The sequence below is a fragment of the Camelina sativa genome, chromosome 17, assembly GCF_000633955.1.
Source record: "Camelina sativa cultivar DH55 chromosome 17, Cs, whole genome shotgun sequence".
NCBI classification, from domain to species: Eukaryota; Viridiplantae; Streptophyta; class Magnoliopsida; order Brassicales; family Brassicaceae; genus Camelina; species Camelina sativa.
Genome location: NC_025701.1, coordinates 9,954,490 through 9,980,389, shown reverse-complemented (window position 1 = coordinate 9,980,389; position 25,900 = coordinate 9,954,490). Strand labels below are relative to the sequence as shown.

General features: G+C 36.9%; 7 protein-coding genes across 7 annotated transcripts; 2 read left to right on the top strand and 5 right to left on the bottom strand.

The window, feature by feature from the left end:
- Positions 6,263-6,997, top strand: LOC104759327. The gene has a single exon (XM_010482273.1). The coding sequence runs from the start codon at positions 6,272-6,274 to the stop codon at positions 6,995-6,997; it is 726 nt and encodes a 241-aa protein (XP_010480575.1). The 5' UTR covers positions 6,263-6,271.
- Positions 7,147-9,938, bottom strand: LOC104756487 (wall-associated receptor kinase 2-like). The gene is made up of 3 exons (XM_010479089.2): positions 8,821-9,938; positions 8,555-8,716; positions 7,147-8,459 (listed from the first exon to the last, which is right to left on the bottom strand). The coding sequence occupies exons 1-3, from the start codon at positions 9,668-9,670 to the stop codon at positions 7,267-7,269; spliced, it is 2,205 nt and encodes a 734-aa protein (XP_010477391.1). The 5' UTR covers positions 9,671-9,938; the 3' UTR covers positions 7,147-7,266.
- On the bottom strand, positions 11,778-12,956 carry LOC104759326 (F-box protein At1g30790-like). Its single transcript, XM_010482272.1, has one exon. The coding sequence runs from the start codon at positions 12,954-12,956 to the stop codon at positions 11,778-11,780; it is 1,179 nt and encodes a 392-aa protein (XP_010480574.1).
- LOC104759324 (F-box protein At1g30790-like) lies at positions 15,214-16,374 on the bottom strand. The gene has a single exon (XM_010482271.1). The coding sequence runs from the start codon at positions 16,372-16,374 to the stop codon at positions 15,214-15,216; it is 1,161 nt and encodes a 386-aa protein (XP_010480573.1).
- Positions 16,667-17,565, top strand: LOC104756485. The gene has a single exon (XM_010479086.2). The coding sequence runs from the start codon at positions 16,718-16,720 to the stop codon at positions 17,414-17,416; it is 699 nt and encodes a 232-aa protein (XP_010477388.1). The 5' UTR covers positions 16,667-16,717; the 3' UTR covers positions 17,417-17,565.
- Positions 17,548-20,261, bottom strand: LOC104756486 (wall-associated receptor kinase 5). Its single transcript, XM_010479087.2, has 3 exons — positions 19,197-20,261; positions 18,906-19,103; positions 17,548-18,819 (listed from the first exon to the last, which is right to left on the bottom strand). The coding sequence occupies exons 1-3, from the start codon at positions 20,032-20,034 to the stop codon at positions 17,630-17,632; spliced, it is 2,226 nt and encodes a 741-aa protein (XP_010477389.1). The 5' UTR covers positions 20,035-20,261; the 3' UTR covers positions 17,548-17,629.
- LOC104756484 (wall-associated receptor kinase 3-like) lies at positions 21,533-24,063 on the bottom strand. The gene is made up of 3 exons (XM_010479085.2): positions 23,142-24,063; positions 22,844-23,032; positions 21,533-22,760 (listed from the first exon to the last, which is right to left on the bottom strand). Exons 1-3 carry the CDS (start codon positions 24,022-24,024, stop codon positions 21,589-21,591), a joined length of 2,244 nt encoding a protein of 747 aa, XP_010477387.1. The 5' UTR covers positions 24,025-24,063; the 3' UTR covers positions 21,533-21,588.

The window sequence follows — 25,900 nt, the reverse complement described above, 5'->3', positions numbered from 1 at the left end:
CTAATCACAATCACAACCAATAGCGGAATAACAATACCAATAAATATCCAATAATAACCAATATTATAACATAAACCATATCCAATAATCAATCATCAGAAAACATGAAATCAGCAACCTAGCAATGTTTCTAATGACTCAACTCTAGCAATCTAGCAATGCCAGACATCATCCAATCAAGTCCCTAGAACATCCTCCTCTTCATCGCCTTGATTCCACGATCACACTTTGCCTTTACCTGCACCACAAACACATATTGCAATGCATGAGTATTTTATAAACACTCAGTAAGGCAATCCTCCCATCTACTGGGCTATACACACAAGCAATAGAGTCATCTCTAACCATCAAACAACAATCAACAATAACAAACCAGGACTCTGCATCGACCGACACCAACATGCATCGACCGGTACCACGTGGGGATGCATCGACCGACACAAAAGCTGCATCGACCGATGCAAGTTACACATGCATCGACGAACACCCAATCTGCATCGACCGACGCATACTCGACATAACACAAAAACCCTAGAGTTTTACGCGCCGTCCTCGCACTTGCATCGACCGACGCAAGATATGCATCAATCGATGCAATGTCGAGCATCGTGTTTCCCCGAAGCTTTTCGCCGGATCTTCGTTCCTACAACCACAAAACTCGATCCCAAGCCACAAGAAAGCTTCCTAACGTCCAAACTAACGACCTAACAAGTCTAACAACACACAACAAGCAAATTAGAGAGTTCTCTAGCTTAGATAAACCATGGTCCTGCACTTACCTTTGCCAAGACGAATCTGAACCTAAACACAAGGAGAAACCGCTTCTAGGAAACTCCTACAACGATTCCAGCTACAAATCTCTACAGGAACAACCTCAAATCTCCAGGAATCACCAAGAACATCAAGAACACTTCTCTTTTTCTTCCGTTTCTCTCAAAAGCGGCTAAACACGCCTAATGAGACAAAACACGAGCTTAAGGGCTTTTCCTTTATCCAAAACGCAGCGTTTAACTTAAGTCAAAACGCAGGAACTCGACCTTGCATCCACCGATGCAACATCTGCATCGACCGATGCAACTCCCAAACCGGGATTTCGGTTCACGGATATTACAAAAAAAAATACATAAATAGGTCTCTTTGCTTTTAATGAGGATAAACAAGTGGCACTCTCTCCACTGCTGATGTGTCACTCAGATGGAGAGAGTTGCCCATCTTTCATAATATAGATTTTAGAGATACAAGACAACAAGAACGATGGATTAAGTAAATCTACGGCCGTTTTAAATTAATTTCTGGCTTTCCGTTTTTTTTTTGGATCAAATTGGGTTTCCAAAATTTGAATCAACCACGTATTAGCTATATTGCTTATCATCTGTTTATTAATTTAAAACGGTAAGAAAAAAAAAAAAAAAATCTCTGTTTGTTAACCAAGTGCCTTTGGCCTAGTGGTAAAGGGGCTCCAGCTGGAGCTTCCGCCCTGGGTTCAAATCCCCTTGGCCACCCATAGACGCCTTAAGTGGTAAGAAAACGTGGATTTCTCGTGGGTCTCGTGGGATTAGTCTTTGGGCCTAGAAAGCCTTTAGGATCCCCACGGTTAACAAAAAAAACAATCTCTGTTTGTAACTAAAAGAGGAGAACTTTGAAAACTGAAAGCGACATATTACCTGGAGACTAAAGAAGACTTCAAATATCATATATGACGGTGGCATCTCTAAGGGGAAATAACAACTACCGACAATAAAGCAATCATTGGCCATGTAAATACAAAATCAAGATGCCACCCTGATAAACAGGGTCTGTTAGGAATCTCTATATATGAGAGCGAAGGAGTGTGGTGCTTTAACAAAGCGGGATGAAGAGGCACGACAAAAGGTTGTGAGAAGAGGGAGAAGGGATGCTTCACAAAAGTACGTGAATAAAAAAGTTGCAACTGAAAGACACCCGTTGGTTTAATGAATTTTCGAAAATAAACCACAGCCCTTAGATTAGTGAAAAGAACTAACCTCAACAGTTAGATTAAAAAATGACACCAGCAGACCCAAAATGAGAATCAGTTTTACCAAGAGACAAAACTATCAAATAATCTTCAAATTAGAAAAAAGAAATCTTATGTATTTATTATTTAATGTGTGGATTGGTTAGAAATATAGATCTTTTTTTCTGCCAAATGTACTTTTAATCAGAAATAAACATATGAACATTTCTTTTTGTTAAATACACAAATTAACATTTATACTTGGTTACATGATTAGAGAGTTTATTCTTAAATTTTATTTTTTGCATCCAAATATATTATAGAAAATTACATTAGTTTGCTACTCCAATATCACATCATTTGCTACACTCATAAAGGACAACAAATTAAATGTCTACAAATGCATTAGCTGCATCAAGTTCTATTGCGCGACAGTAATGAGATTTACCATGCATAGCACATACCACATACAGGCGTCGAACCAGAACGAAATCTTCTTCGTCATTTATATTTTGGTATATAATGTAATTAAGCAAAAAATAGACTTCACCATGTGTGTAATTAATTACAACTATTGGGCTTATTTTATTTGTGTAACTATGATGGGAATTTGATTCATTCTTAGTCATGCGGAGTTAATTATAGGTGTAGCAATTGTAGATGTAAATAATAATTTAATCCTATCAAGGCTTCTCTATAAAGATGATATACATCGATTTCCCAAAGCTGTTTATTTCTCCACTTTCATCTTGAAAGGCATTCTAATCAGATAGGGACTTGATCATGATCTTTTTTTATAATATATAAAATCTTACTTCTCAAATAACATATATATATATGGGATAATCGTACATGACCGTTGTTGTCTTTCTCTTCATTAGAGCATGGCCATTGGACATCCTCAAATGAGTGTCACTATCTTTTAATAATATTAAAAATAATATTAATCTCTTTACATTCTTATTTTTAATTTTTGTCTTCCCATTAGTCATTTTTGGATGTCTAATTAAAACATAAGAGTAAAGTATTGATTTACTCTAATTAATGCGTAAATGATACAAACCACCTTCAGCACCATAGTGGATACAAAAGGAGAGACATTGCAATTTTAGTTCTACTAGACACCAAAGTAGCCCCTGAAGTTCTGGCATCACCGTTTTGAAGTACGAAAATAATGGAATGTCATACACATGAATCGATTGATGACACTGACAAAGGAACCAAACAATACCTTGCTGAACAGCTGATCCTTTTTGGTTAAAGCCAAAAATTGAACTAAACCAATTGGAATCGCCTGTATCCTTTTCAGGGGTGGCTTCAAAGCCGATTCCTCCCATCCCAAACTACGTCGCTGGTAATGTGGGTCATTGGATCTACCAGCTCATGACGCATCTTCCGTTTTCTTCTTTTTAGGACAACCCTTTTGGTGATGCAAGAGTCGCAGTTTGGACAGAACAAATCATGCGTCTCTTGCTTATCCAGCACATTCTCCACATCATAATCTTCAACGTCTTTGATGTCTAGCTCCTCCTCTACCACATTACCAGCGGGTTGATCAGCAGCATCCCGGTCTAACAAAAGAACATCAAACAAGAATTAACAAAAAATCTCAACTATATATGAAGACATACATTTCCAAACCAAACAACAACACTCAAAAATCTGAACTTAATGTTTAAAACAGACAAGACGTTCCCATAAGAGACATCTAAATCATATATATGAAAGTTGGCTAACTCTCTCTATATGAGTGCCACATCATTATTTCAGCATCTGCCACATGTCCATAATTAATGTTTACTTTAAAACATATAGCCTCTTTTCATATTCCACTCCAAAAGTTAATGATTCATTCATCATTGTTCTATATTTAATTGTAAAAATCATTATTAACTAAAGTTGAACTTTTTCATCTTATATTGAGATGTTGTGCTGAAGAGGAAGAGTTGGGCTCTAAAGGAGAAGATCACTCACTCAAGATTGATGCAGACATTTTAAAAAAATTCAAATAAAATCAACATTGCTAAGTAAGCTAATCATATATATGAAAGTTGGCTAACTCTCTCCATATGAGTGCCACATCATCATTCCAGCATCTGCCACATGTCCATAATTAATGTTAACTTTAAAACATATAGCCTCTTTTCATATTCTACTCCAAAGTTTAATGATTCATTCATCATTGTTCTATATTTAATTGTAAAAATCATTATTAACTAAAGTTGAACTTTTTCATCTTATATAGAGATGTTGTGATTAAGAGGAAGGGTTGGGCTCTAAAGGAGAAGATCACTCACTCAAGATTGATACAGACATTTTTTAAAAAATCAAATAAAATCAACATTGCTAAGTAAGCTAATTGTGTGGCAAATTCCTTTGTTCGTGAGTTTTGTATTATTAAAGGTTTCTGTCTCTAGAAGATCTAACAAAGTTTCTCTCTTTTCCGGCGAAACAAGATCATAAACGAATCTTATGATGTACATTTTGTGCGAGTGATATTGTTGAAAAGGTTACTAGCTAGAAAATTACTTCAATGTAAAGAGTAGTTTTTCATACGTTGATTTCAATTGCATTAGTGAATGATAAGAAAACTAGAAATTACAATGATCAAATCATTAAAATATGACATTTAAAATAATAAAAAGAACAAAAATAAAAGAAAAGAAAACCCGCGGCGTAGCGCGGATAATCACCTAGTAACCTTAAAAAAGATGTCATGAAATCGTAGGTCCAAGAAAGCCTAACTAACACTGGACTGACCTTTGGTGTCAAAACACAACAAAGATCCCTCTTTGTAGGTCTAATAGCAGTGACGACATTTCCAAATTCCTTCATATATTCAAACAACAAACATCTACCATTCATTATATCCTTACAAATAAAACACATTATTTTGGCTCACGTCGCAAAACTAGCTATATAAACGAGGGCTATGTCAGTAAATTACCTTGAATTGAAGACTGATGCAAGTTAATTAAAAAAACATTCTAATAAAACAATTCTTTGATTTTATTTTTAACTTGTAAGTTTTAAAAATACTCTGAAAACAATAAATTCTAAACTTGTTTTTGTAGCCCATAAAAGTTAATATATAATAAACAAAGACATGTAAAATATACAATTGTAAAACATAGAGGTATGAAACAAAAATGTGCAAAAATTAATAGGTGTGAATTTTAAAAGATGGAAATACGACAAAGAGATGCAAAAATTAATAGGTGCGATTTTTGAAAGATGGTGTACGACGAAGATACAAGATTATTTGAAGAAAAAAGACTTGCAACTGTTGGGATCATTAATAATTTTAAACCGTTACATGGAATAATAGAACTAGTCTCATCCATTGGATTAAAGTTGACACAAAAAAGTGGATTAGCTATTATATATAGATGCTTTTTTTGAACCCTAATGTTGCTTTGTGCGTCATTTTTTTAATCATTTACTGTAATCTTCATTATTATTATGTGACAACAAGATTACTTTAGTCTACATATAGCTTGTTGCCCTTCTTCTTGAGGTTGTTTTTTTTTTTTTTTTTTGCTATACCACATGGAATTAGGATTCATGAACTCTGAATCTTCTGATACGGAAGCAGCTACTAGTTAAGCATACCAATTATGGTGAATCTTCAACATGATTTATAAACATAATCTCCCAAACATATAAGTATGTAACTTTATTGGAATTCTAACTAACCTCTGTTTTGCTTCTCATAAAGGTTTACGTGTTTACTCTTCTATATCTCTCAAATTTGGTTTCTGGTTTCTGTTGTTTAGAGAAACGTTTTCTTCCAAGATCTACATTGATAAGTTCTTGGATACTTTTACCACATCAGCACATCTCCACACCCACACATACATAATATGGCTTTCTCCACTTGCTACACTATACACACACACTTGCTCTAGACCATAAGACATACATCAACCACTTGCTAGTAGCCATCATACACATTGGGACTCTTAAATATATCTTACAACAACAATTATCTACTCTAAAAGTCCATGGCATAAACACTTGGGCCTAATTTATCCTTTAGCCCATTACAAAACATAAAACCCAACTCCTTTCTTCTTGTGTTGACTTTGTCTTGTCTCATTGACTCATTCTTCTTCGCTTCCTTTTCGCTTTACTCTGTTCTTCTTCTTCTCCTCACCCGCCGGAAGCTACGTCAAGTTACTCCTTTTTTTTCTCAAACTCACAAGGAATATATAAATACAAAAGCAAATCCCTAGAACTAGAGAAGCAAATAGAGAGAGAGAGAGAGAGAGAGAGAGAGAGCTCAGAGCAGTGACAATGGCGGATACTATCATCAACAGCTTACCTCCAACACACGAAACCAAATCTCCCTATTATTTCCATCCATATTTTATTCACCAGTTCACCCAATACGTCAACACCACATTCGAGAAACTCAGCGAAGCCAAAGACAACTACGTCTTCTGGAGAATCCGATTTCTCGATTTACTCAAATACACGAACAAGATCGGGTTCATCGACGGTACTCTCGAGAAACCAGACCCTTCCTCGCCGTACTACGAGCCATGGAAAAAATGCAACTCGATGATTCTGTGCTGGCTGATGAACTCGGTGACCGAAACGCTTCTAAACCATGTTCTGCACGCTGAGACTGCTCATAAAGCGTGGGAAGATCTTAGGCGTGTGTTTGTTCCATGTTTTGATTCAAAGATCTTCGAGCTTCGTCGGAGTCTTGCGACGCTGAGGCAAGGTGGTGACTCTGTGGAAGAGTATTATCGGAAGTTTAGTAAAGCTTGGATGGAGTTGTCGGAGTATGATCCTGTCCCCGAGTGTAACTGCTGTGGTTGTAACTGCGAGGATGCGAAACGAGCTGAAGAGGCGAGAGAGAAGGAGCAGCGTTACGCGTTTCTGATGGGTTTGAACAAAGATTTGGACTACGTGAGAACGCGAATCATGTACAAGAAGAATCCTCCGTCTCTTCACGATGCTTACGTTATGGTTAAGCATTCAGAATCGATGATAATTGCAGGTCGATCATCATAACTTTTTTCTCTGTTTTTGTTTTTAGATTTTAGTGTTTCGTTTTGAGTTGTTTTCTTAAAAGCCATATTGGAAAATAATGTTCATGATCTGAAATTTTTTGCACAAGAGCTCTCTGTTTTAATTTATTTAGTACTAGTTAGCATAACAACTAAAGAGGCATATGAGCATGTTTATAGATGAATGATATACACAAATATGTCTCAAAACAAATATAATTAATGAAGTAACAAAGAACTAGGATTCTTTTTTTAACAAACAAAAGAGATACATCAGCGGCCAGCTTCAATGTCCAATATTGGTACATTATTGATGCTGTCATAGCCAGTGCTACTTGTATCGCCTTGTGTTGTTAAGATTTGAACGCCAAGCAAGTTTTCAATCTCCTCTGTTTCAGGATACTGATCCGACCTCTTAAATTTAGTTGTTTTGACTCTCAAGGCCTCTAACTCTGCAGCTACTTCTTTCATCCTTGGCCTTTCCTCTCCCGTCACTCTTGTACATTCAACAGCAACTCTTGCAGCTTCATGGATCTCCCTCTGATTTTCCTCGGTCATTACTTGCCCATCAATAATCTCATGCAATCTATTCTCTTTCATGGCAGAAGCAAAGTAACTCACTAAATGTTTCGAGGTTTGTGGCCGTTCAAAGCACAATGCTGTTTGACCTGAGAGAAGTTCCATGAGGACCACCCCAAAACTATAAACATCGCTCTTTTCGTTTAGCAACCCTGTGTTGAAGTATTCTGGGTCTAAGTAGCCGAGAGTGCCTTGCACCATAGTTGTGAGCTGCTCTTTATCCATTGGTATCAGCCTTGATGCACCAAAGTCAGCTACTTTTGCAGTCAAGTTTTCATCCAAGAGTATATTAGCAGTCTTGACATCACGGTGGATGATTGGAATAGAAGCAGAAGAGTGAAGATACGCTAGAGTTCCAGCGACTTCTATGGCTATCCTCAGACGGTGTTCCCATGTAAGAGAAGAATCAAACAATGAACCGTGCAAGTGATCAAAAAGGGTACCACTGGTAATATACTCATAGACCAATAAGGGAATTTCAGTCTCTAGACAACAGCCCAAAAGCTTGACCACGTTCCTGTGGTTAATTTGAGAAAGCACGAGCACTTCGTTGATAAACTGCTCTACTTGACTATTGTCTCCAAGTCGAGCTTTCTTTATAGCAACTATGGAGTTATCTGGTAATATCCCTTTGTAGACTGTTCCCTGGCCTCCCTGACCCAAGATTCTACTTTTATCATAACCATTAGTTGCTTCCTTCATGCCTACCTCAGTAAATATTTTAACATCAACGTTTGCTGGCCCTGCTCCTGAGAGTCGTTGTATTAACATGCCACCTCCATTTTGCTCGAAGAATTTTTGTCGGAGCTCAGTGTTTTTATGGTGCTTCATTTTCTGTTTTATAAAGCTAACGACAAGCAGGATGACCAAGAAGCCGATGATGGTTCCTGATCACACACATGACACATCATAGTCACATAAATATGATTAGAATGAGTTTATATGGGAAACAATAAAACCTGAAACAGTGATGAACGCTTACCAAGAAGAATTATAGTCCATCCAACGTCTTTACGCTTGCAGTTCATAGTGTTGGTATCTAAGTGGTAACCAGATTGGCACTTACAATAGAAGCCTCCAACCTTGTTTCTACAGGTGTTGGGATCCGAACAGTTATGTCTACTACTAGTACACTCATCAATGTCTGGCCCAAGGAAAAAAAGAGCAAGATGCAATAACAACTATGTGAGGACATCAACTAATAGCCAAAAGAAGAAAGAAGCAAAAATAAATTATTATGAAGTATACCATGACAGCCGTATGAAAGGTATGGATTCCCCTCAAAACCTTCAAAACATTTACAGTTATACCCGACTCCACGAGTAGAGTCGAAGCATGTGCTATTCCCACCACATATGCTCGTGTTTCCAACTTGTTCGCATGTTTGTTTTCCAATGGACCAATCTAATACCACAGGGAAGTCTGTGACATTACGCAGATTCTTAAGATCCTCCAACGCATCGAAGTTAAATGTACCATTTTCGACGAGAAACGCATAGCTGCAAGGATTAAAGCTATGCACAGAAGTGTTGTTGTTAAAGCTATATGGTTGGACTCCGAAGAAGTTGCTCCCCCTAGGGACAGAACTCTCGCAACAACCTTTACCAGAACATTCTCCATTTGCCTCTGGAGGAGAATCACACATTGACATGCATCCAAATGAGTGATTTGCAACTCCGTAGGTGCTCAAAAATGCGTAAGTGTTGCAGCCTACTGCAGTAAACCTGTTCTTGGTGGAGAGACTTAAATTAACCAGCCTAATAGTATGGTATAGCGAACCACTCGAATTTCCTCGGCTATTGTAGCAAGAGTAGGAAGGGGGAACCCGAACACGTAGCTCGCCATTGTGAGAAATGTTGATAGCTGGAATGTTGCCAAAGAGTAGCTTCTCTGTCTCGTTACAAGTGAGTTTGAAACTAGGATCTTCAGCATAGTAACATCTTGGAGAAGTGCCAAACGGGTACTCTATAGTGACATTACCACATCTAGTTTGGCAACCCTCGTGAGGTTGAGGTTGCCCCCCGACCAGCTGCTGCGTATAAGCAAGGAAGAAAATAGCCACGAAGATCAGACCCTCTTGCAACTTCATCTTCTCCATCTCTCTTTTCTCACACCTGCTTTTAGTCTCTCTAAATCGGTTTCTCTTTTGAGTTTTATCTCATCTCTCCGAGGCTTCTGCTTATTATAGCTAAGACCCCAATCTTGAGATGTTCTCTTGACTTGTTTCCGTTGACCTGTCCAAACTTTCCAAATAATTGCAGGAATCTTGCTGTAGTTCCTAGTATTTAACTACACAGACCAGACCAACTAGCTAGTGGAGTTGTCAAACATTTAACTTCAATGTTGCCTGATAAGGAAGATGTAGTTGTAACTATTGGACTTGTCAAACAATTTAGTATAAATCATATATTGATAAGTTTTAAATCATCTAACAAGTGCACCATAGCTTGTTAATGAATGGAGACTAAAAACTACGAAGCTCAAGATCCCGACCGGTTCCATCACCCCTATTCACGCCCTTTAATATCCCAACGTCTATGTCTCTTTCAATTTAATTTTGTAGGACACAGAGATGCCAACCACGTACGACGTTGACCTACGTCTATATCTATTTCATTTCAATGATGTTGACGCCTCAAAAATTACACCTCAAAATTCAATCTTTTTAGTTTTACTTAGAAGAGTATACAACCTCTATACATTAATAAACACTATAAATTAACACATTTTGCAGGCCTCAAGCTCATATCTATAAAACAATTGTTATATTGTATTTTTAAATTATAATGATAGAAAATACTTTATAACATGTCATAAAAATAGCTAAGTTTTTTTAAAAGTTTTCAATTTTTACATATGCATCATTTTTATTTTGATAGTTTTATAGAATATTTGTAATTTATTGTCAATAATGTTTTCTAAAATGTACAAATTCAATTCTAAATTAAAAACATCTGAAAATCTAATTTTATTTTACTAAAATTGTCTCAACTCATAATTTTTTAAAAATTAAATAATTAAAATGTATATCTATAAAATGTACACTATTAAATACTCCATCTGTATTAGATAGGATGATGTTTTAGAACTTTTACAAAGATTAAAAAAATAATAAATGATGTATTATTGGTAATTACTTTTGCTTTATGCTTCTTTTAGTATTCATTTAGTTGTGCACTTTTTTGCACTTGTCATTCAACTGCATAAAATACATTTAATTATATATTGTAAAAGTAAAAATATTAATTAGCTATTTGATTATAAAAATAAAAATGCATTAGATATACTAAAGAAAATCATCCTTTGTGATACAAATAAAAATCTTAAAACATTATCTTTTATGATACAAAAAGAGTAGTTATTATTAATTTAAAGATAAATTAATATCAATATAAATTAATAAAATGTCATGGTCCAACATTCTTAATTTATAGAAGTTTTACTGTATATATATATTTTTTTGAAAATTTACTGTTTACACCTCAAAATTCAAGTTTTATTTTTCAGTTACGAAAATTGGCCTTGTTTTTGTGGCCATTCAGGAATGAGAGATTCGTGATGATCAAAGTATGCTCTCTGTTTCTTTTGCAGCTTTTTATTGAAGAAAATTAGTGCTATAATTCGTTAAGGGTTCTATGTTGGATATGACTTAGAGAACAAAATTTGCATCTTATGGTGAAATTATTGTGGATCCGTGAAACTAACCGTAATGGATAGAGATCATGCAAAGTATCCCTCCTCAAACTCGGAATAACCTTGGAAAGAAGCTGTAAAGTGGAGGGAATCTGCAAGCTTCTAGTTTAATATGATAGACCTTCCTTCACCTAATCGTTCTCTTCCCTGATTCTTTGCACAGTCTTTTAGAATTAGACATATTGTTAGTTTAAAGTTTGATAGTTAAGAATTTGGGTTTCCAAAAGATTTGCTTGCCCAAAACTTCCAAAATGGCATAATGTAATCTGCATAGATAATTAAAGGACATCGACAAGCTAGCAAACAGTTCATTGATATCTTGTGCATATATATTACCTTAGCAAAAACAAACGATTTAGAAAAAAAGTCAAAAACAAACAAAACATGAACAACAGTTAAAGAGAAGAAAAACTAGATATTGATTAAAGAGAAGAAAAAACCAAGTCTAGCTATCAAGCTCTTACATTAAGGTCCTTAAAAAGAAAAAGAAAAAAAGTAGAAAAAAAAACACATTACAAAGAGGCAATACTTTCAACGTGTTCGGGTGAGATAGTGACGGTCATATTCTTTAGGAGTCCATATCGGCGCCAAAACTCTTCATCGTCTACAACTCCGTGGAGCCTAACGCTTCTGATGTTTTTCTTTTCTACATTGTAGTAGAAAATGAAGAAGGGTTGACCATGGTTTAGGAGATATTTTGGGGTAAAAATGATTTCACCAGCCTTGTTCGTGCCCGGGGAAGTCACATCGACCAAAGGGAAGGGAAGCTCAAATGTTTGCTTGGACCAATCATGTTTCATGGCATCCTCAAGTATCCATAAACCAAAACTTTGGAAAGGAGCATATGGGTATATTGAAATCGAAGCTAACTTCCCTCGGTAATCTATCAATATTGATTCAAACTCCCAGAAGACAACATCCCTAGGCGCATTAATAAAACTTATTTTCTCGTATCTAACATCAAAACACACAATCACTGGATCCATTCTTAGCATAGGGGCCCAAGCAGCATAATAAATATAACCATTGATGTAAAGTCCATCGGCTACAGGGTAATAAGGAGCGGTGGTAACCTTTTTGCGTGATACTTCTCCTCTTCCTCCAAATGTTATAACCTCGTGAACTAGAAAATCAGGAAACAGTTCATGACGAGTCACCAAGTTCAACGCTTTGAATTGACGACCAACAGGATCATATCCCAAGGATGCGCGGATTCCTTTAATGGGTAAAGTAATGACTTGCCTCGTGGTCGGGTTACATACAATGAACTGAAATCTACTACTACAACAACCGAGAAAGCCATGGATGGAAGGACACTTGAAGTTGTAATTCAAGACCACAGAAGGTATTGTCATGTCTAGCGTAGCAACTAAAGAAGAAGATTTCTCTTCCTCGAAGGAAGAGGAGAAAATTAACAAACGCTCGACGTCACGCTTGGCGTATACATCACCGTTACATAAAGTGACTATAAAACGTGATCGCGTCAAGGACAAAGTGTAGTAGGAGTCGACAAATCTCTGGCTTCGGATGATGGAAGACCATATCTTTGACACGCATCGGGCCTTCATCATAGACTTTGTCGGCAATCTACTTAGTATCTCCACCTCTAAATCATAAGGGATCGAATATTCTAGCTTGTCTTTCTCATCTTCCACCTCACTGCTCTTGATGGCAGTTCCCAACAAAACCATGGATTCGACTTGGCAAAGGCGTTTCCTTCAGGAGCTTGGATCGGTTCTAACAACACATACACTGATACACAAATCAGATATGATTGAGATTGTTTCTATTCTAATGAGTGTGACTTCATGCTTGTAAACTAAGAAATGGTAAAACCCTAAATATTTGGGCTCTCGACGGGAAATATAAGGCCCATTAAAGCCCAACTGTTTACATAAAAAAAATATTTCAAGACTAAAAAAGTCAAAATCGAAAGGGATAAAAAGAAGGAAAAAAGATGGCTAGCTACATGAAGTATAGGTGAATACATGGCCACACATACCAACTATATTATTGTATACTCAACTACACGAAATATATGTATTACATGACCACATGCATGAACTATATGACGTCATGTGTTCAACACTATAGACATACAATCTGGTACACTGATTGATTAATTCCGGTGAAGACCGGTGTTGACTCCGGCGTTGACCAAATTTTTTTCTAAAATTAAAAATAAAAATAAGAAATTATTATATTAAATCATTTATGGTTTGTATTAATTAAAAAATATTCTATTCAATATCTAAATATTTTTATATATTTCTTAAATATATCTTAAATGTAAAATAGAAAACCCAAACCTTAAAAAAAATTCTAAAAATTAATTTAACATATTGTAATTGTGTAAAAGAGGGTAAAAATGAAAATGTTCATATGTTAAAAGTAAATATTGTGAATTTTTTTGTTGTTGTTTATATGTTAATTCAATATCTAAAGATATTTTTAATATATTTCCTAAATATATCCTAAATGTAATATAGAGAACCCAAACCTTAAAAAAAATTTCTAAAAAATAATTTAACATATTGTAATTGTGTAAAAGAGAGTAAAAATGAAAATGTTCATATGTTAAAAGTAAATATTGTTAATTTTTTGTTGGTTATATGTTATTTTGAGTTTGTAAATTTTAAAGTAAAGAGTGTCTAAACTTTTTTATAACATTTACCATGCAAAATTTAGAGTAAAGAGTCATATACTCAATCTTTTGCATATTATTTTCTAATGAAAGTAGTTGAATTTGATTTTATTGATTTTGTAGTAATTAAATAATCTGATTATGAGAGATTTATATATATATACATATATATCTTGAAAATAATTATAAATTGTTTTTATATCTTAAAAAATAATTATAAATGATTTTTATTTAACTATTTACTTTAGCTTGAAAAATAAAAAGTAATTAATTATAAGAATGAATATATTAGAGATATATATAAAATATTTGGATATTGAATAGAAAATGTCTTTTAATCATGAAAACCCATAAATAATTTACTATAATAATTTTTTTTTTAATTTAAATTTTTTTAGTGTTGGTCAACGCCGGAGTCAACGTCGGTCTTCGCCGGAGTCAACTGACCGGTGTACTAGATTATATGTCTATGATGTTGACTGCATAACATCATATAGTTCATGCATGTGGTCATGTAATACATATACTTTGTGTAGTTGAGTATACAATACTATACTTGGCATGTGTGACCATGTATTCACCAATACTTCGTGTAGCTAGGTATCTTTTTTCCTAAAAAGAAACAATCCCTAGAATTTAGAAGAAGAGCTTCAGGAGGACTGAGAGCAGTGACTAGTGACGACGACAATGGCGAAAAGTATCACAATCGATGACGAGTCTCCGTATTATGTCCAGCCAGAGTATCTTGAACTATCACCCAATCTTAAGATGTTCTCTTGACTTGTTTCCGTTGACCTGTCCAAACTTTCCAAATATTTGCAGGAATCTTGATCTAGTAAGTATTTAACTACACAGACCAGACCAGACCAGACCAGACCTAGTAGTGGACTTGTCAAACATTTATCTTTAATGTTGCCTTGTAAGGAAGATGTAATTGTAACAATTGGACTTGTCAAACAATTTGGTACAAATCATATATTGATTAGTTTTTTAATCATGTAACAAGTGTATCATAACTTGTTATTGAATGGAGACTAAAAACTACTAAACCCAAGATCCCGACCGGTTCCATTACCCCTATTCACGCCCTTTACAGTTCAATGAAATCTTCTTACCTTCTAGCAGAAACAAATGGTTTAGAAAAAAACAAACAAAACACTCAACACATGAACAACAATTAAACAAAATACACATGTCAGAGAATGCAAATCATGAGTGGTAACATAACTTTGCTAGGTGTTGAAAGAAGAAAAATCCAAGTCTATCCAGCTCTTCCATTAATGAAAAAAAAACACACACACACATTACAAAGAGGCAATACTTTCAACGTGGTCGGGCGAGATAGTGACGCACGTATTATGTAGGAGTCTATATCGGCGCCGAAACTCTTCATCGTCTGCAATTCCGTGGAGCCTAACGCTTCTCATGTCTTTCTTTTCTACATTGTAGTAGAAAATGAACAAGGGTTGACCAATGCCTGGGAGATATTTTGGGGCAAAAATGATTTCACCAGCCTTGTTGGTGCCTGGGGAAGTCATATTGACCAAAGGGAACGGAAGCTCAAACGTTTGCTTGGACCATTCATGTTTTGTGGCATCCTCAAGTATCCATAAACCGAAACTTTGGAAAGGTTTAAATTCGTTTACAAAAATCGAAGCTAACGTCCCTCGGTAATCTATCAATACCGAGTTACCCCAAAACAGAGGATCCCTAGGCACTTTGATAAAACTTATGTTCTCGTATCTAACATCAAAACACGCAATCAACGGGTCTAGTCTTTCGTCCCAAGCACCGTAATAGATGGAACCATTGATGTAAAGGCCATCGGTAAAAGGGTAATAACGAGCGGTGGTAACCTGACTACGTGATACTTCTCCTGTTCCGCCAAGTGTTATAACCTCGTGCACTAGAAATTGAAGAGACCGGTCAGGAGACGACACCAGGTTCAACGCTTTGAATTGACGACCAACAGGATCATATCCCAAGGATGCGCAGGGTCCTTTAATGGGTAAGGTAATGACTTGCCTCGTGCTCAGGTTACATACAATGAACTGATAATTATTAGAATAACAACTGAGAAAGCCGTGGATGGAAGGACACTTGAAGTTGCTATACAAGACCACATCAAAAGGTATTGTCATGTCTAGCTTGGCAACTAAAGAAGAAGATTTCACCTCCAAGGAAGAGGAAAATATGAACAAACGCTTGAAGTCAGCCGGGGCGAATGCACCATTATTACAGCAAGTTACTATAAAACGCGATCGCGTCGAGGAGGACAAAGCGTAGTGTGAATCGATGAATCTCTGACTTCGGATGATGGAAGACCATACCTTTGACACACATAGAAGCTTCATCAGAGACTTTGCCGGCAATCTAGTCAGTATCTCCGCCTCTAGATCATTAGGGATCGGATCTAGCTTGTCTTTTTGATCGTTCTCGTTACAACCTCCCTCCAACAAAACCATGGATTCGACTCGGCAGAAGCGTTTCTTTTGGTGGGTCTTCGTCTGAAACTTCAACAAGATAGATTGCTTCTAAGTTCTAACAACATATAGTCACACAAATCATCCGACTGAGATGGTTTCTATTCTAATGTGTATGACAATGCTTGTAAACCAAGGAATGATAAAAACCCTAGAACTTTGAGCTCCGGACGGAAAATATAAAGGCCCATTAAAGCCCAACTGCCTACTGTTTACATATTTTAATTTTTTTAAATATTTTAAGACTAAAATCGAAAGGGATAAAAAGAAGCAATCCCTAAAATTTAGAAGAAGAGCTTCAGAGCAGTTACGAGTGACGACGACAATGGCGAAAAGTCTCACAATCGATGAAGAGTCTCCGTATTATGTACAACCAGAGTATCTTGAACTATCACCCAATTCCTTCTCTATCGAAAAACTCAGCGAAGTAGAAGACAACTACATCTTCTGGAAAAAACGATTTCTCGATTTCCTTCGATTCACGAACAAAATCGGATTCATCGACGGCACAATCGAGAAACCAGAACCTTCCTCACCTCTCTATGAGCCATGGAAACGATGCAACGCGATGGTTATGCTTTGGCTGATGAACTCGATGAGCGAGACGCTTGTAAAGTCTGTGTTGTACGCGGAGACTGCGCATAAAGCGTGGGAAAGTCTAAGGAGCAGGTTCGTTCCGAGCGTTGATCTGAAGATTTACCAGCTTCGTCGGAGAATCGCGTCGTTGAGTCAAGGTGGTGACTCTGTGGCGGAGTATTTTGGGAAACTGAATAAAGCTTGGTTGGAGTTGGCGGAGTATGATCCTGTGCCTGAGTGTAACTGCGGTGGTTGTAATTGCGAGAGTACGAAACTAGCTAAAGAGGCGAGAGAGAAGGAGCAGCGTTACGAGTTTTTGATGGGTTTGAACAGAGGATTTGACGGTGTGACGACAACGATCATGTTCGAGAAACCTCCTCCGTCTCTTTACGAAGCTTTCGGTAGGGTTGAGCGAGCAGAATCGATGATGAAGAGGTACAGGAGATGAAGCGTTACGAGTTTTCTCTATGTTTTTGTTTTTATGCCTTTGTTTAGATTCTAGTGTTTCTTTGTTTCAATGTCATATGGAAATTAGATTCATGAACACAAAAGCTCTAAATTTGCCAATAACCAGATAGATTGATGAAGCAACAAAGACGTAGGATTCTTTTTTTTACAAACAAAAGAAATACATATGTGATTTTGTGTGAAAGCATTAACATCAGCGGCCAGCTTCAATGTCCAATATTGGTACATTCTTAATGCTGTCATAGCCAGTACTACTACTAGTATCGCCTTGTGATGATAAGGTTTGAACGCCGAGCAAGTGTTCATTCTCCTCAGGATACTGATCCGTCCACTTATGCTTTGTTGCTTTGACTCTCAAGGCCTCTAGCTCTGCAGCTACTTCTTTCATCTTTGGCCTTTCCTCTCCCATAATTCTTGTACACTCAATAGCAATTCTTGCAGCTTCCCGGATCTCACACTGATTGTCCTCGTTTATCACTTGCCCATTAACAATCTCATGCAACCTGTTCTCTTTTATGGCAGAACCAAAGTAACTCACCAGATGTTTTGATGTCTGTGGCCGTTCAAAGCACAATGCCTTTTCACCTGAGATTAGTTCCATGAGGACTACCCCAAAGCTATAAACATCGCTCTTCTCGTTCAGAAGCCCTGTGTTGTAGTATTCTGGGTCTAAATACCCAAGAGTGCCTTGCACCATTGTTGTGAGCTGCTCTTTATCCATCGGTATCAGCCTTGATGCACCAAAGTCAGCTACTTTTGCAGTTAAGTCTTCATCCAAGAGAATATTAGCAGTCTTGACATCGCGGTGGATTATGGGAATAGAAGCTGAGGAGTGTAAATATGAGAGAGTTCCAGCGACTTCTATTGCTATCCTTAGACGGTGTTCCCATGTTAGGGAAGAATCGTAGATGGCACCGTGCAAGTGATCGTAAAGGGTGCCACTGTTAATGAACTCATAGACCAACAAGGGTATTTCAGTCTCTAGGCAGCAGCCTAATAGTTTGACCACGTTCCTGTGATTAATTTGAGAAAGCACGAGCATTTCGTTGATGAACTGCTCAACTTGGCTACTATCTCCAAGTCGAGCTTTCTTTATAGCAACTATGGAGTTGTCTGGCAATATCCCTTTGTAGACTGTTCCTTGGCCTCCCTGTCCCAGTATTCTGCTCTCTTCATAGCCATTGGTTGCTTCCTTCATCCCTTTCTCCGTAAAAATTTGGACATGTACATTTGTTGACCCTGCTCCTGAGAGTCTCTGTATTAACATGCCTCCACCATTTTGCTCGAAGAATTTTTGTCGGAGCTCAGTTTGTTTCCGGCGCTTCATTTTCTGCTGAATAAAGCTAGCGGTAAGCAGGATGATCAAGAAGCTGATGGTTGTTCCTGATCACATGACAAACAAACAAAGATCATAAGACCGGAGTTGTTCTTGAAAACAAATTAAAACAAAGTGAGTGAAGAGAGCTTACCAAGAAGAACTGTAGTCCATCCTAAGTACTGAGGCTCTTCTTTAGGTGTGATATGAAGTGCGCAGCTCATAGTGGTGGTATTTAAGTCATAACCAGATGGGCACTTACAATCGAAGCTTCCAAGCGTGTTTTCACAGGTGCTGGTAGCCGAACAGTTATGTCTATGAGTCGAACTACTAGTAGTACACTCATTGATGTCTGGTCCAAGGAAAAAGGAGAACAAGAAATGTATGAGGATACTAATCCATACTCAAAAGTAGAAAGAAAGAATAAGAAATCAATGTGATTTACCTTGGCAGCCGTTTGAAAGGTATGGATTCCCATCAAAACCTTGGTTACATGTGCAGATATACCCGCTTCTAGTAGTAGAATCAGAACATGTGCTGTTCCCACCGCATATTCTTGTGTTTCCAGCTTGCGCACATGTCTGGTTTCCAATAGACCAATCCAGTACCACAGGGAACTTCTTGACATTCCGCAGATTCCTAAGATCTTCCGTAGCAGAGAAGTTAAACATACCATCTTCGACAAGAAAGGCATAGAAGCAAGGATTAAAGTTACTAAAAGATGCCTCATTGTCAAAGCGACGTGATGTGATCATGAAATGATTGCTCCCCCGAGGGACGGAGGTGAAGCAGCAGCCTTCACCTAAACACTGTCCATTTTCCACCGGGGGAGAATCGCATAACGACAAGCATCCAGTTGAGTAATTACGATCTTTGATTGTGGTCATAACCGCGTACGTGTTACAGCCAACTGCAGTAAACCTGTTCTTGTTGGACAGAGTTAAACTATATATCTGAGTGGTATAAACATCCTGATCAGTTAAATTTGTGCCGTTGTAGCAAGAGTAGGATGCAGCCTTCATGATGCGTAGCTCCCCGCTGTGAGAAATGTTGATGACCGGAATACTACCACTGAGGAGCTGCTTCGTTGTCTCGTTACAGGTGAGTTCAAAATTAGGATCTTCGGCATAGTAACAACCTGGAGAAATGCCAAAAGGGTACTCAACTGCGACGTTTCCACATCTAGTTTGGCAATCCTGGCGTGGTTGAGGTTGCCCCATGACCAGCTGCGTATAAGCAAGGTAGAAAATAGCCACCAAGATCAGACCCTCTTGCAACTTCATCTTCTCCTTCTTTCTTTCACTCACTTTCTTTCAGTCTCTCTATATTGGTTTCTCTTTGAGTTTTCTCTCATCTGCCCGAGGATTTTTAAAGCTAAGAAAACAAACTCCACTCTTGACATTCTCTTGACTTAGAGTCCCGTTGACCTGTCTCCACTTCTTGTCTTATTGCAGGAAGCTGCTATACTACTATAGTATATAGCTATAGAGACCAGACCAAGGTAAACGTAGCGCAAAGAGGACGTTTAAGTAGTGGACTCGTCAACCCTTTAAACTTTAATCTCTATCGGCTCTTACTTATGTTTATATATCCAGACAACTTAATTGTTATTTCCACCTTAAAAATCTCTTATATTATTATTATCGGAAGATGCAAATTGCCTTTAAGAGGGAAGATGTATGAATAATAAGGCTCCCTGTTTTCCTTTGGAAAAAAAAACAAATTCTTTTCTTCACTCATATTCGCAGAAGGCAGAACCGTTCCTATTCTTCCAGAAATTGCACGAATCTACAAGACTAAAATTCAACTACACAAAACAAGACCATGCCAATTAATGTAACATTTTTGCATTTTAGTCTTGTAGATTAATGATCAAAAGAGTTTGTTACAAGATCTTTATTCTGTACAATTGACCTTAACCGGTATTAACCAAACTAATTAATCTAAATTAGACTAATAAACCGGATATTCCAGAATCCTTAACCAACCTACTATTCACGAGTATATTCTCTACTATATACAAGTATACTCTCTAATACGCAAGGAGGACGTTAATACATGCTTCATATCCCAACGTGTACGTTTACTTAGGTTGAACAGTGACAACTTTAGGTCTCGGTCCTCTCGTCGTTTCTTGATATCTTGTTCGTTTCCCTCATAGTGGGGTAGCCAATTTGGTTTTGTTAACAGTGACTTGTTTTCTTACTATTCAAAGATTAAGAAGGTTGGTAGTTGCAAGGAATCCTCATACAGTGTGAACCCTCTTCGTCAACTTCAGTCTCGGCTATATCTCTCTTCTTTTCCTTATATTACACGGCAAAATTTACTCTGTTTTTTCTTGACATTTATTTCCACCTCAAAATATATCTCTATCATTATTATTCAAATAAGATAATTGCCTTCAAGTGGTACGATATGATGTAGGAATAAGACTCCCAAGTCATCTTCATTACAACATGCTCTGTTTTCTTCTGATGTTATTATTACGAGTTGTTTCTTTAATTCCCAGCTATGACATCCCTTTTAGATATTGATGAGTAACGAAACATGATGACTCAAGCTGTTGATCAAATATCAAGTTTGAACCAAGCAACACACAAGGATCATATTTGAGATGATCGAATGATCATCATTGTTACTATGTATTTACGAACACTAAATTTCCTGATACCGAATCAACTAATGGTTAATCAGATAGCAATTTAGGGAAATAATGAACATATAATTTATCATCTACAAGGATTTCTCACGCGTAAATATTCTTGCACAAAAACAAAAAAATAAAAGAAAAAAGAGATAAGCACTATTCACAAACAAAAGATATACATGTGATTTGATCAGCGGCCAGCTTCAATGTCAAACCTTGCTACATTGTTGATGCTGTCATAACCACGGCTACTGGTATCGCCTTGTGCAGACAATATGTGACCACTCATCAACTGTTCATTCGACCACTTATGTTTGGTTGTTTTGACTGTCAAAGCCTCTAGCTCCGCAGCTACTTCTTTCATCCTTGGCCTTTCCTCTCCCATCAGTCTTGTACACTCAACAGCAATTCTTGCAGCTTTCTTGATCTCTTCCCTCTGATTGTCCTCCTTCATCACTTTCCCATCAATAACCTCATGCAACCTATTCTCTTTCGTGGCAGAAGCAAAGTAACTCACCAGATGTTTTGACTGCTGTGGCCGATCAAAGCACATTGCCTTTTGACCTGAGATCAGTTCCATGAGGACTACCCCGAAGCTATAAACATCGCTCTTTTCGTTTAGTAACCCTGTGGTGTAGTACTCTGGGTCTAAGTAACCTAGAGTGCCTTGCACCATAGTTGTGAGCTGCTCTTTATCCATCGGTATCAGCCTTGAAGCACCAAAGTCAGCTACTTTTGCAGTTAAGTTATCATCTAGTAGGATATTAGCAGTCTTGACATCTCGGTGGATGATTGGAATAGAAGCAGAGGAGTGAAGATATGCAAGAGTTCCAGCAACTTCTATGGCTATTCTCAGACGGTGTTCCCATGTTAGAGAAGAATTAAAAATGGAGTCGTGCAAGTGATCGAAAAGAGTCCCACTGGGAATGAACTCATAGACTAACAATGGAACTTCAGTCTCTAAACAACACCCCAAGAGCTTGACCACGTTCCTATGGTTGATTTGTGAAAGCACTAGCACTTCGTTGATGAACTGCTCTACTTGGCTACTGTCTCCAAGCCGAGCTTTCTTTATAGCAACGATGGATTTGTCCGGTAATATACCTTTGTAGACTGTTCCTTGGGCTCCCTGACCCAGGATCCTGCTCTCTTCATAACCATTGGTTGCTTCCTTCATGCCTTCCTCGGTAAAGATTTTGACATCAACATTTGATGACCCTGCTACTGAGATTCGATGTATTAACATGCCGCCGCCATTTTGCTCGAAGAATTGTTGTCGGAGCTTGGTTTCCTTTCGGTGCTTCGTTGTATGTTGTATACAGCTAACGGCAATCAGGAGGACCAAGAAGCCGATGGTGGTTCCTAATCACATCATACATAGATGATTTGAGAGAGTTGATTTAAAGAAAGAATCTAGAACCAACAAGTGAAGGGAGCTTAATTACCAAGTAAAATTTGAGTCCATCTTAAGTATTCAGGCCTCGTGCAGCTCATAGTGGAGTTCATAGTGGCAGTTAAGTCGTAACCAGATGGGCACTTGCAATAGAAGCCTCCACCATCCTTGAGTCTACAGGTTTTGGGATCCGTACAATTATGTTTATGGGTACTGCTATTAGTAGTACACTCGTTGATGTCTGGTCCAAGAAAATAGAACGCAAGATGCAACAAGAAATGTATGTATGAGGAAAATAATTAACACACAAAAGAAGAAAGAAAGCAAAAGAAATTAATACCAATTAGTACCTTGACAACCGTTTGGAAGGTATGGATTCCCATCAAAACCTTCTAAGCATTTGCAGTTATAACCCTTTCCACGAGTAGAATCAATACATCCACTATTCTCACGGCATATGCTTGTGCTTCCTGCTTGCTTGCATGTCTTGTTTCCAATAGACCAATCCAGTGACACAGGGAAACTCGTGAGATTCCGGAGGTTCTTCAGATCTTTCGAAGAACTGAAGTTAAACTGACCGTTCTCAACGAGAAATGCGTAGGTGCAAGGATTAAACTGATATACAGAAGTTTTAAATTGACCTTCGGAAGCATTAAATTGGTTCACGAAGCGATCTGAGCCATATTGGAATATATTGCTATCCGACCGGACAGTAACGTCTGTTCTGCAGCAACCTACACCATTACATTCTCCATTTTCCACCGGTGGTGCATTGCATAATGACAGGCATCCAGTTGAGTAATTTTGCTTGCCAAAAGTGCTTAGAAGTGCCAAAGCGTTACAGCCTACTAAATAAAACTTGTTGGTGGCCGAGAGAGAGAAACTACTACCCAGCCGATACCCGATGAGAGTTTCATTAGTACTATTCCTCTGCTCGTCGTTGCAAAAAGAGAATCGGTTAAACATAACACTTAGCTGGCTACTGTGGTTAAAAGTTTTCACTTCAGTGTTGTTGCCTATGTAGAGATTCTGTTTCTCGTCGCAGGTGAGATTAAAACTGTCATCTCCGGGATAGTAACAACCTGAAGAAATGCCAAAAGGGTAGTCGATTGTGATGTTGCCACATTTAGTTTGGCAATCCTTGCGAGGTTGATGTTGCCCCTTCACCAGCTGCTGCGTATATGCAAAGAAGAAAATAGCAACCAAGAACACACCCTCCTGCAGCAGCTTCATCTTCTACCTTATTCTCTCTTTTTTTCTTTTTCTTTTCTCTCTAAATGTGTTTCTCTTTTGAGGTTTCTCTCATCGCTTATTGGCTTCTTATAGCTAGGAAACAAACCCCTGTTTTGACATGTGCTCTTGATTCGTTTTCACTGACTAGTTGAATTTCAGATATCTTCCATACTAAAATTCAACATTGACCATGTCATTGTGATGCCAGAACAACATTTAAGTATACAACTCCAAATTCCCATCCTTCCATTTTCCGGCAGTTGAATTTTATTTTTTGCATGACTTTAAGACCACACGAAAATTGGTGCTTACAAGTAATCTTCAAATGTGAAGAAAAGCTAGTAAAGATTCAGAGTTCAGACTACCTACACACTTCCAAAATATTAAAATGTGTCAACTTCAAACTTTTTAGTTTTTTTTTTCTTTTTTGAGTTTTTTCTTTGCGTGGAGGATATTGAGTTTATAAATGTCAACAAGTTCTTGAAGCTTTTGAATAGTTCTTGCCCTATATATGTCGCTGCTTACTCTTCAAGAGGATCTCTATTAGAAATTTCCATGCAAATCCACCACTTTCACCAAATGAAAACAAGAGTTATTTCCAAGAAACTGCGAGAAAATCTTGAGCAAAAACATTCTTTGACAGACCAGGCATAGAGATTTTCAAGGTATTGTTTTGTAGAGGTAACTCTGTCAATTTACTATGTATACAAATATAATCTTTGACAGATTGGCTCGCTCGTCAAGTCATCACTAATCTGAAAGCTATTGATGGTTACAAAACCAGAGCAATCTTATGCAGCAAGAATGATAATTTAATTTAGAAAAATGCAATATTAGAATTGTATATAGAGTAACAAAGCAATATATGAGTCAAGGCTCATCAAATAGGTAGTTTGAAGCAAATGAGCCTTTTGGAGTTACGTACATACCACGCAACATACAAATATTAATTGAGGCGGGAAGGCCTAATAATCTTTTAATTTTTGGGCTCACGACTCAAGATGGAGGGGATATCTAAAGCCCATATTAGATATCTCTGTAGATATCGTAGATATCTCTGTTCCAAGAGGCAGAGACGACAACTATGAGAGCATGATCCATTGGCCATGCTCAATAAACTAATTATATAATTAAATATAATTATATAATGCTCAATAAACCCATTATATAATTCTATTAATTATATAATTAATATTAAACTAACTAGGTATGGAGCCCCGCGATATCACGAGGGAATTCATTTTAGTATAATATTTATTACGAGAATTCTTTAATTAATTTTTTTTATTAAACTATTTAATAAAAATTTTAAAACCATACAAATTTTTGAAACATTCTTTATATCTTTATTGAAAAATATTTTTTAAAAAATAATCTTACCTTCACATATGATTAAATAAATAATTATCAATGCTACACTTATCAAATTAAACAAATTTTTACGATTAACTGCCATGAGATATCATTGCAGTCGTGTTATTTCGTTCGCTTTTATTCGTCTTAACCTTTCGTTTGCGTCTTTTCAATGTAACATTTCATATATGTCTTTTCGTCGTAACTTTCATAAAATATTTTTTAATTTCTGAGAAATGAATAAATGCAATCTACAGTCATGTCTTCTCTTCTTAACCTTACAATCATATTTTTGTATATTTTATGAACCGTTACAACTTATTCTCTTGTTGTCAAATATGATAGGTAAATGATTATATTTTTAATTTTTTTTTTGTTTTGTTTTAAATGATAAAATTATGAATACATTGTATAAGATACTATAAATTTCTTTAATAATCATATAACAAATTACAAATATTAAAAACATTAATTGAGGACCATTTATAAATTGACATAATGATTTGTTTAAATTCATTTCTAT

Bases quoted from the DNA above. Each gene is read 5' to 3' on its own strand.
- LOC104759327 (XM_010482273.1), top strand. From the start codon at position 6,272: ATGGCGGATACTATCATCAACAGCTTACCTCCAACACACGAAACCAAA.
- LOC104756487 (XM_010479089.2), bottom strand. From the start codon at position 9,670: ATGGAGAAGATGAAGTTGCAAGAGGGTCTGATCTTCGTGGCTATTTTC. The intron at 8,717-8,820 runs GTATACTTCATA...TCCTTGGGCCAG, and splicing joins CCTTTCATACGGCTGTCATG to ACATTGATGAGTGTACTAGT. The intron at 8,460-8,554 runs GTAAGCGTTCAT...GTGTGTGATCAG, and splicing joins ATGGACTATAATTCTTCTTG to GAACCATCATCGGCTTCTTG.
- LOC104756486 (XM_010479087.2), bottom strand. From the start codon at position 20,034: ATGAAGTTGCAAGAGGGTCTGATCTTGGTGGCTATTTTCTACCTTGCT. The intron at 19,104-19,196 runs GTAAATCACATT...TCCTTGGACCAG, and splicing joins CCTTTCAAACGGCTGCCAAG to ACATCAATGAGTGTACTACT. The intron at 18,820-18,905 runs GTAAGCTCTCTT...TCATGTGATCAG, and splicing joins ATGGACTACAGTTCTTCTTG to GAACAACCATCAGCTTCTTG.
- LOC104759324 (XM_010482271.1), bottom strand. From the start codon at position 16,374: ATGGTTTTGTTGGAGGGAGGTTGTAACGAGAACGATCAAAAAGACAAG.
- LOC104759326 (XM_010482272.1), bottom strand. From the start codon at position 12,956: ATGGTTTTGTTGGGAACTGCCATCAAGAGCAGTGAGGTGGAAGATGAG.
- LOC104756485 (XM_010479086.2), top strand. From the start codon at position 16,718: ATGGCGAAAAGTCTCACAATCGATGAAGAGTCTCCGTATTATGTACAA.
- LOC104756484 (XM_010479085.2), bottom strand. From the start codon at position 24,024: ATGAAGCTGCTGCAGGAGGGTGTGTTCTTGGTTGCTATTTTCTTCTTT. The intron at 23,033-23,141 runs GTACTAATTGGT...TTCTTGGACCAG, and splicing joins CCTTCCAAACGGTTGTCAAG to ACATCAACGAGTGTACTACT. The intron at 22,761-22,843 runs GTAATTAAGCTC...TGATGTGATTAG, and splicing joins ATGGACTCAAATTTTACTTG to GAACCACCATCGGCTTCTTG.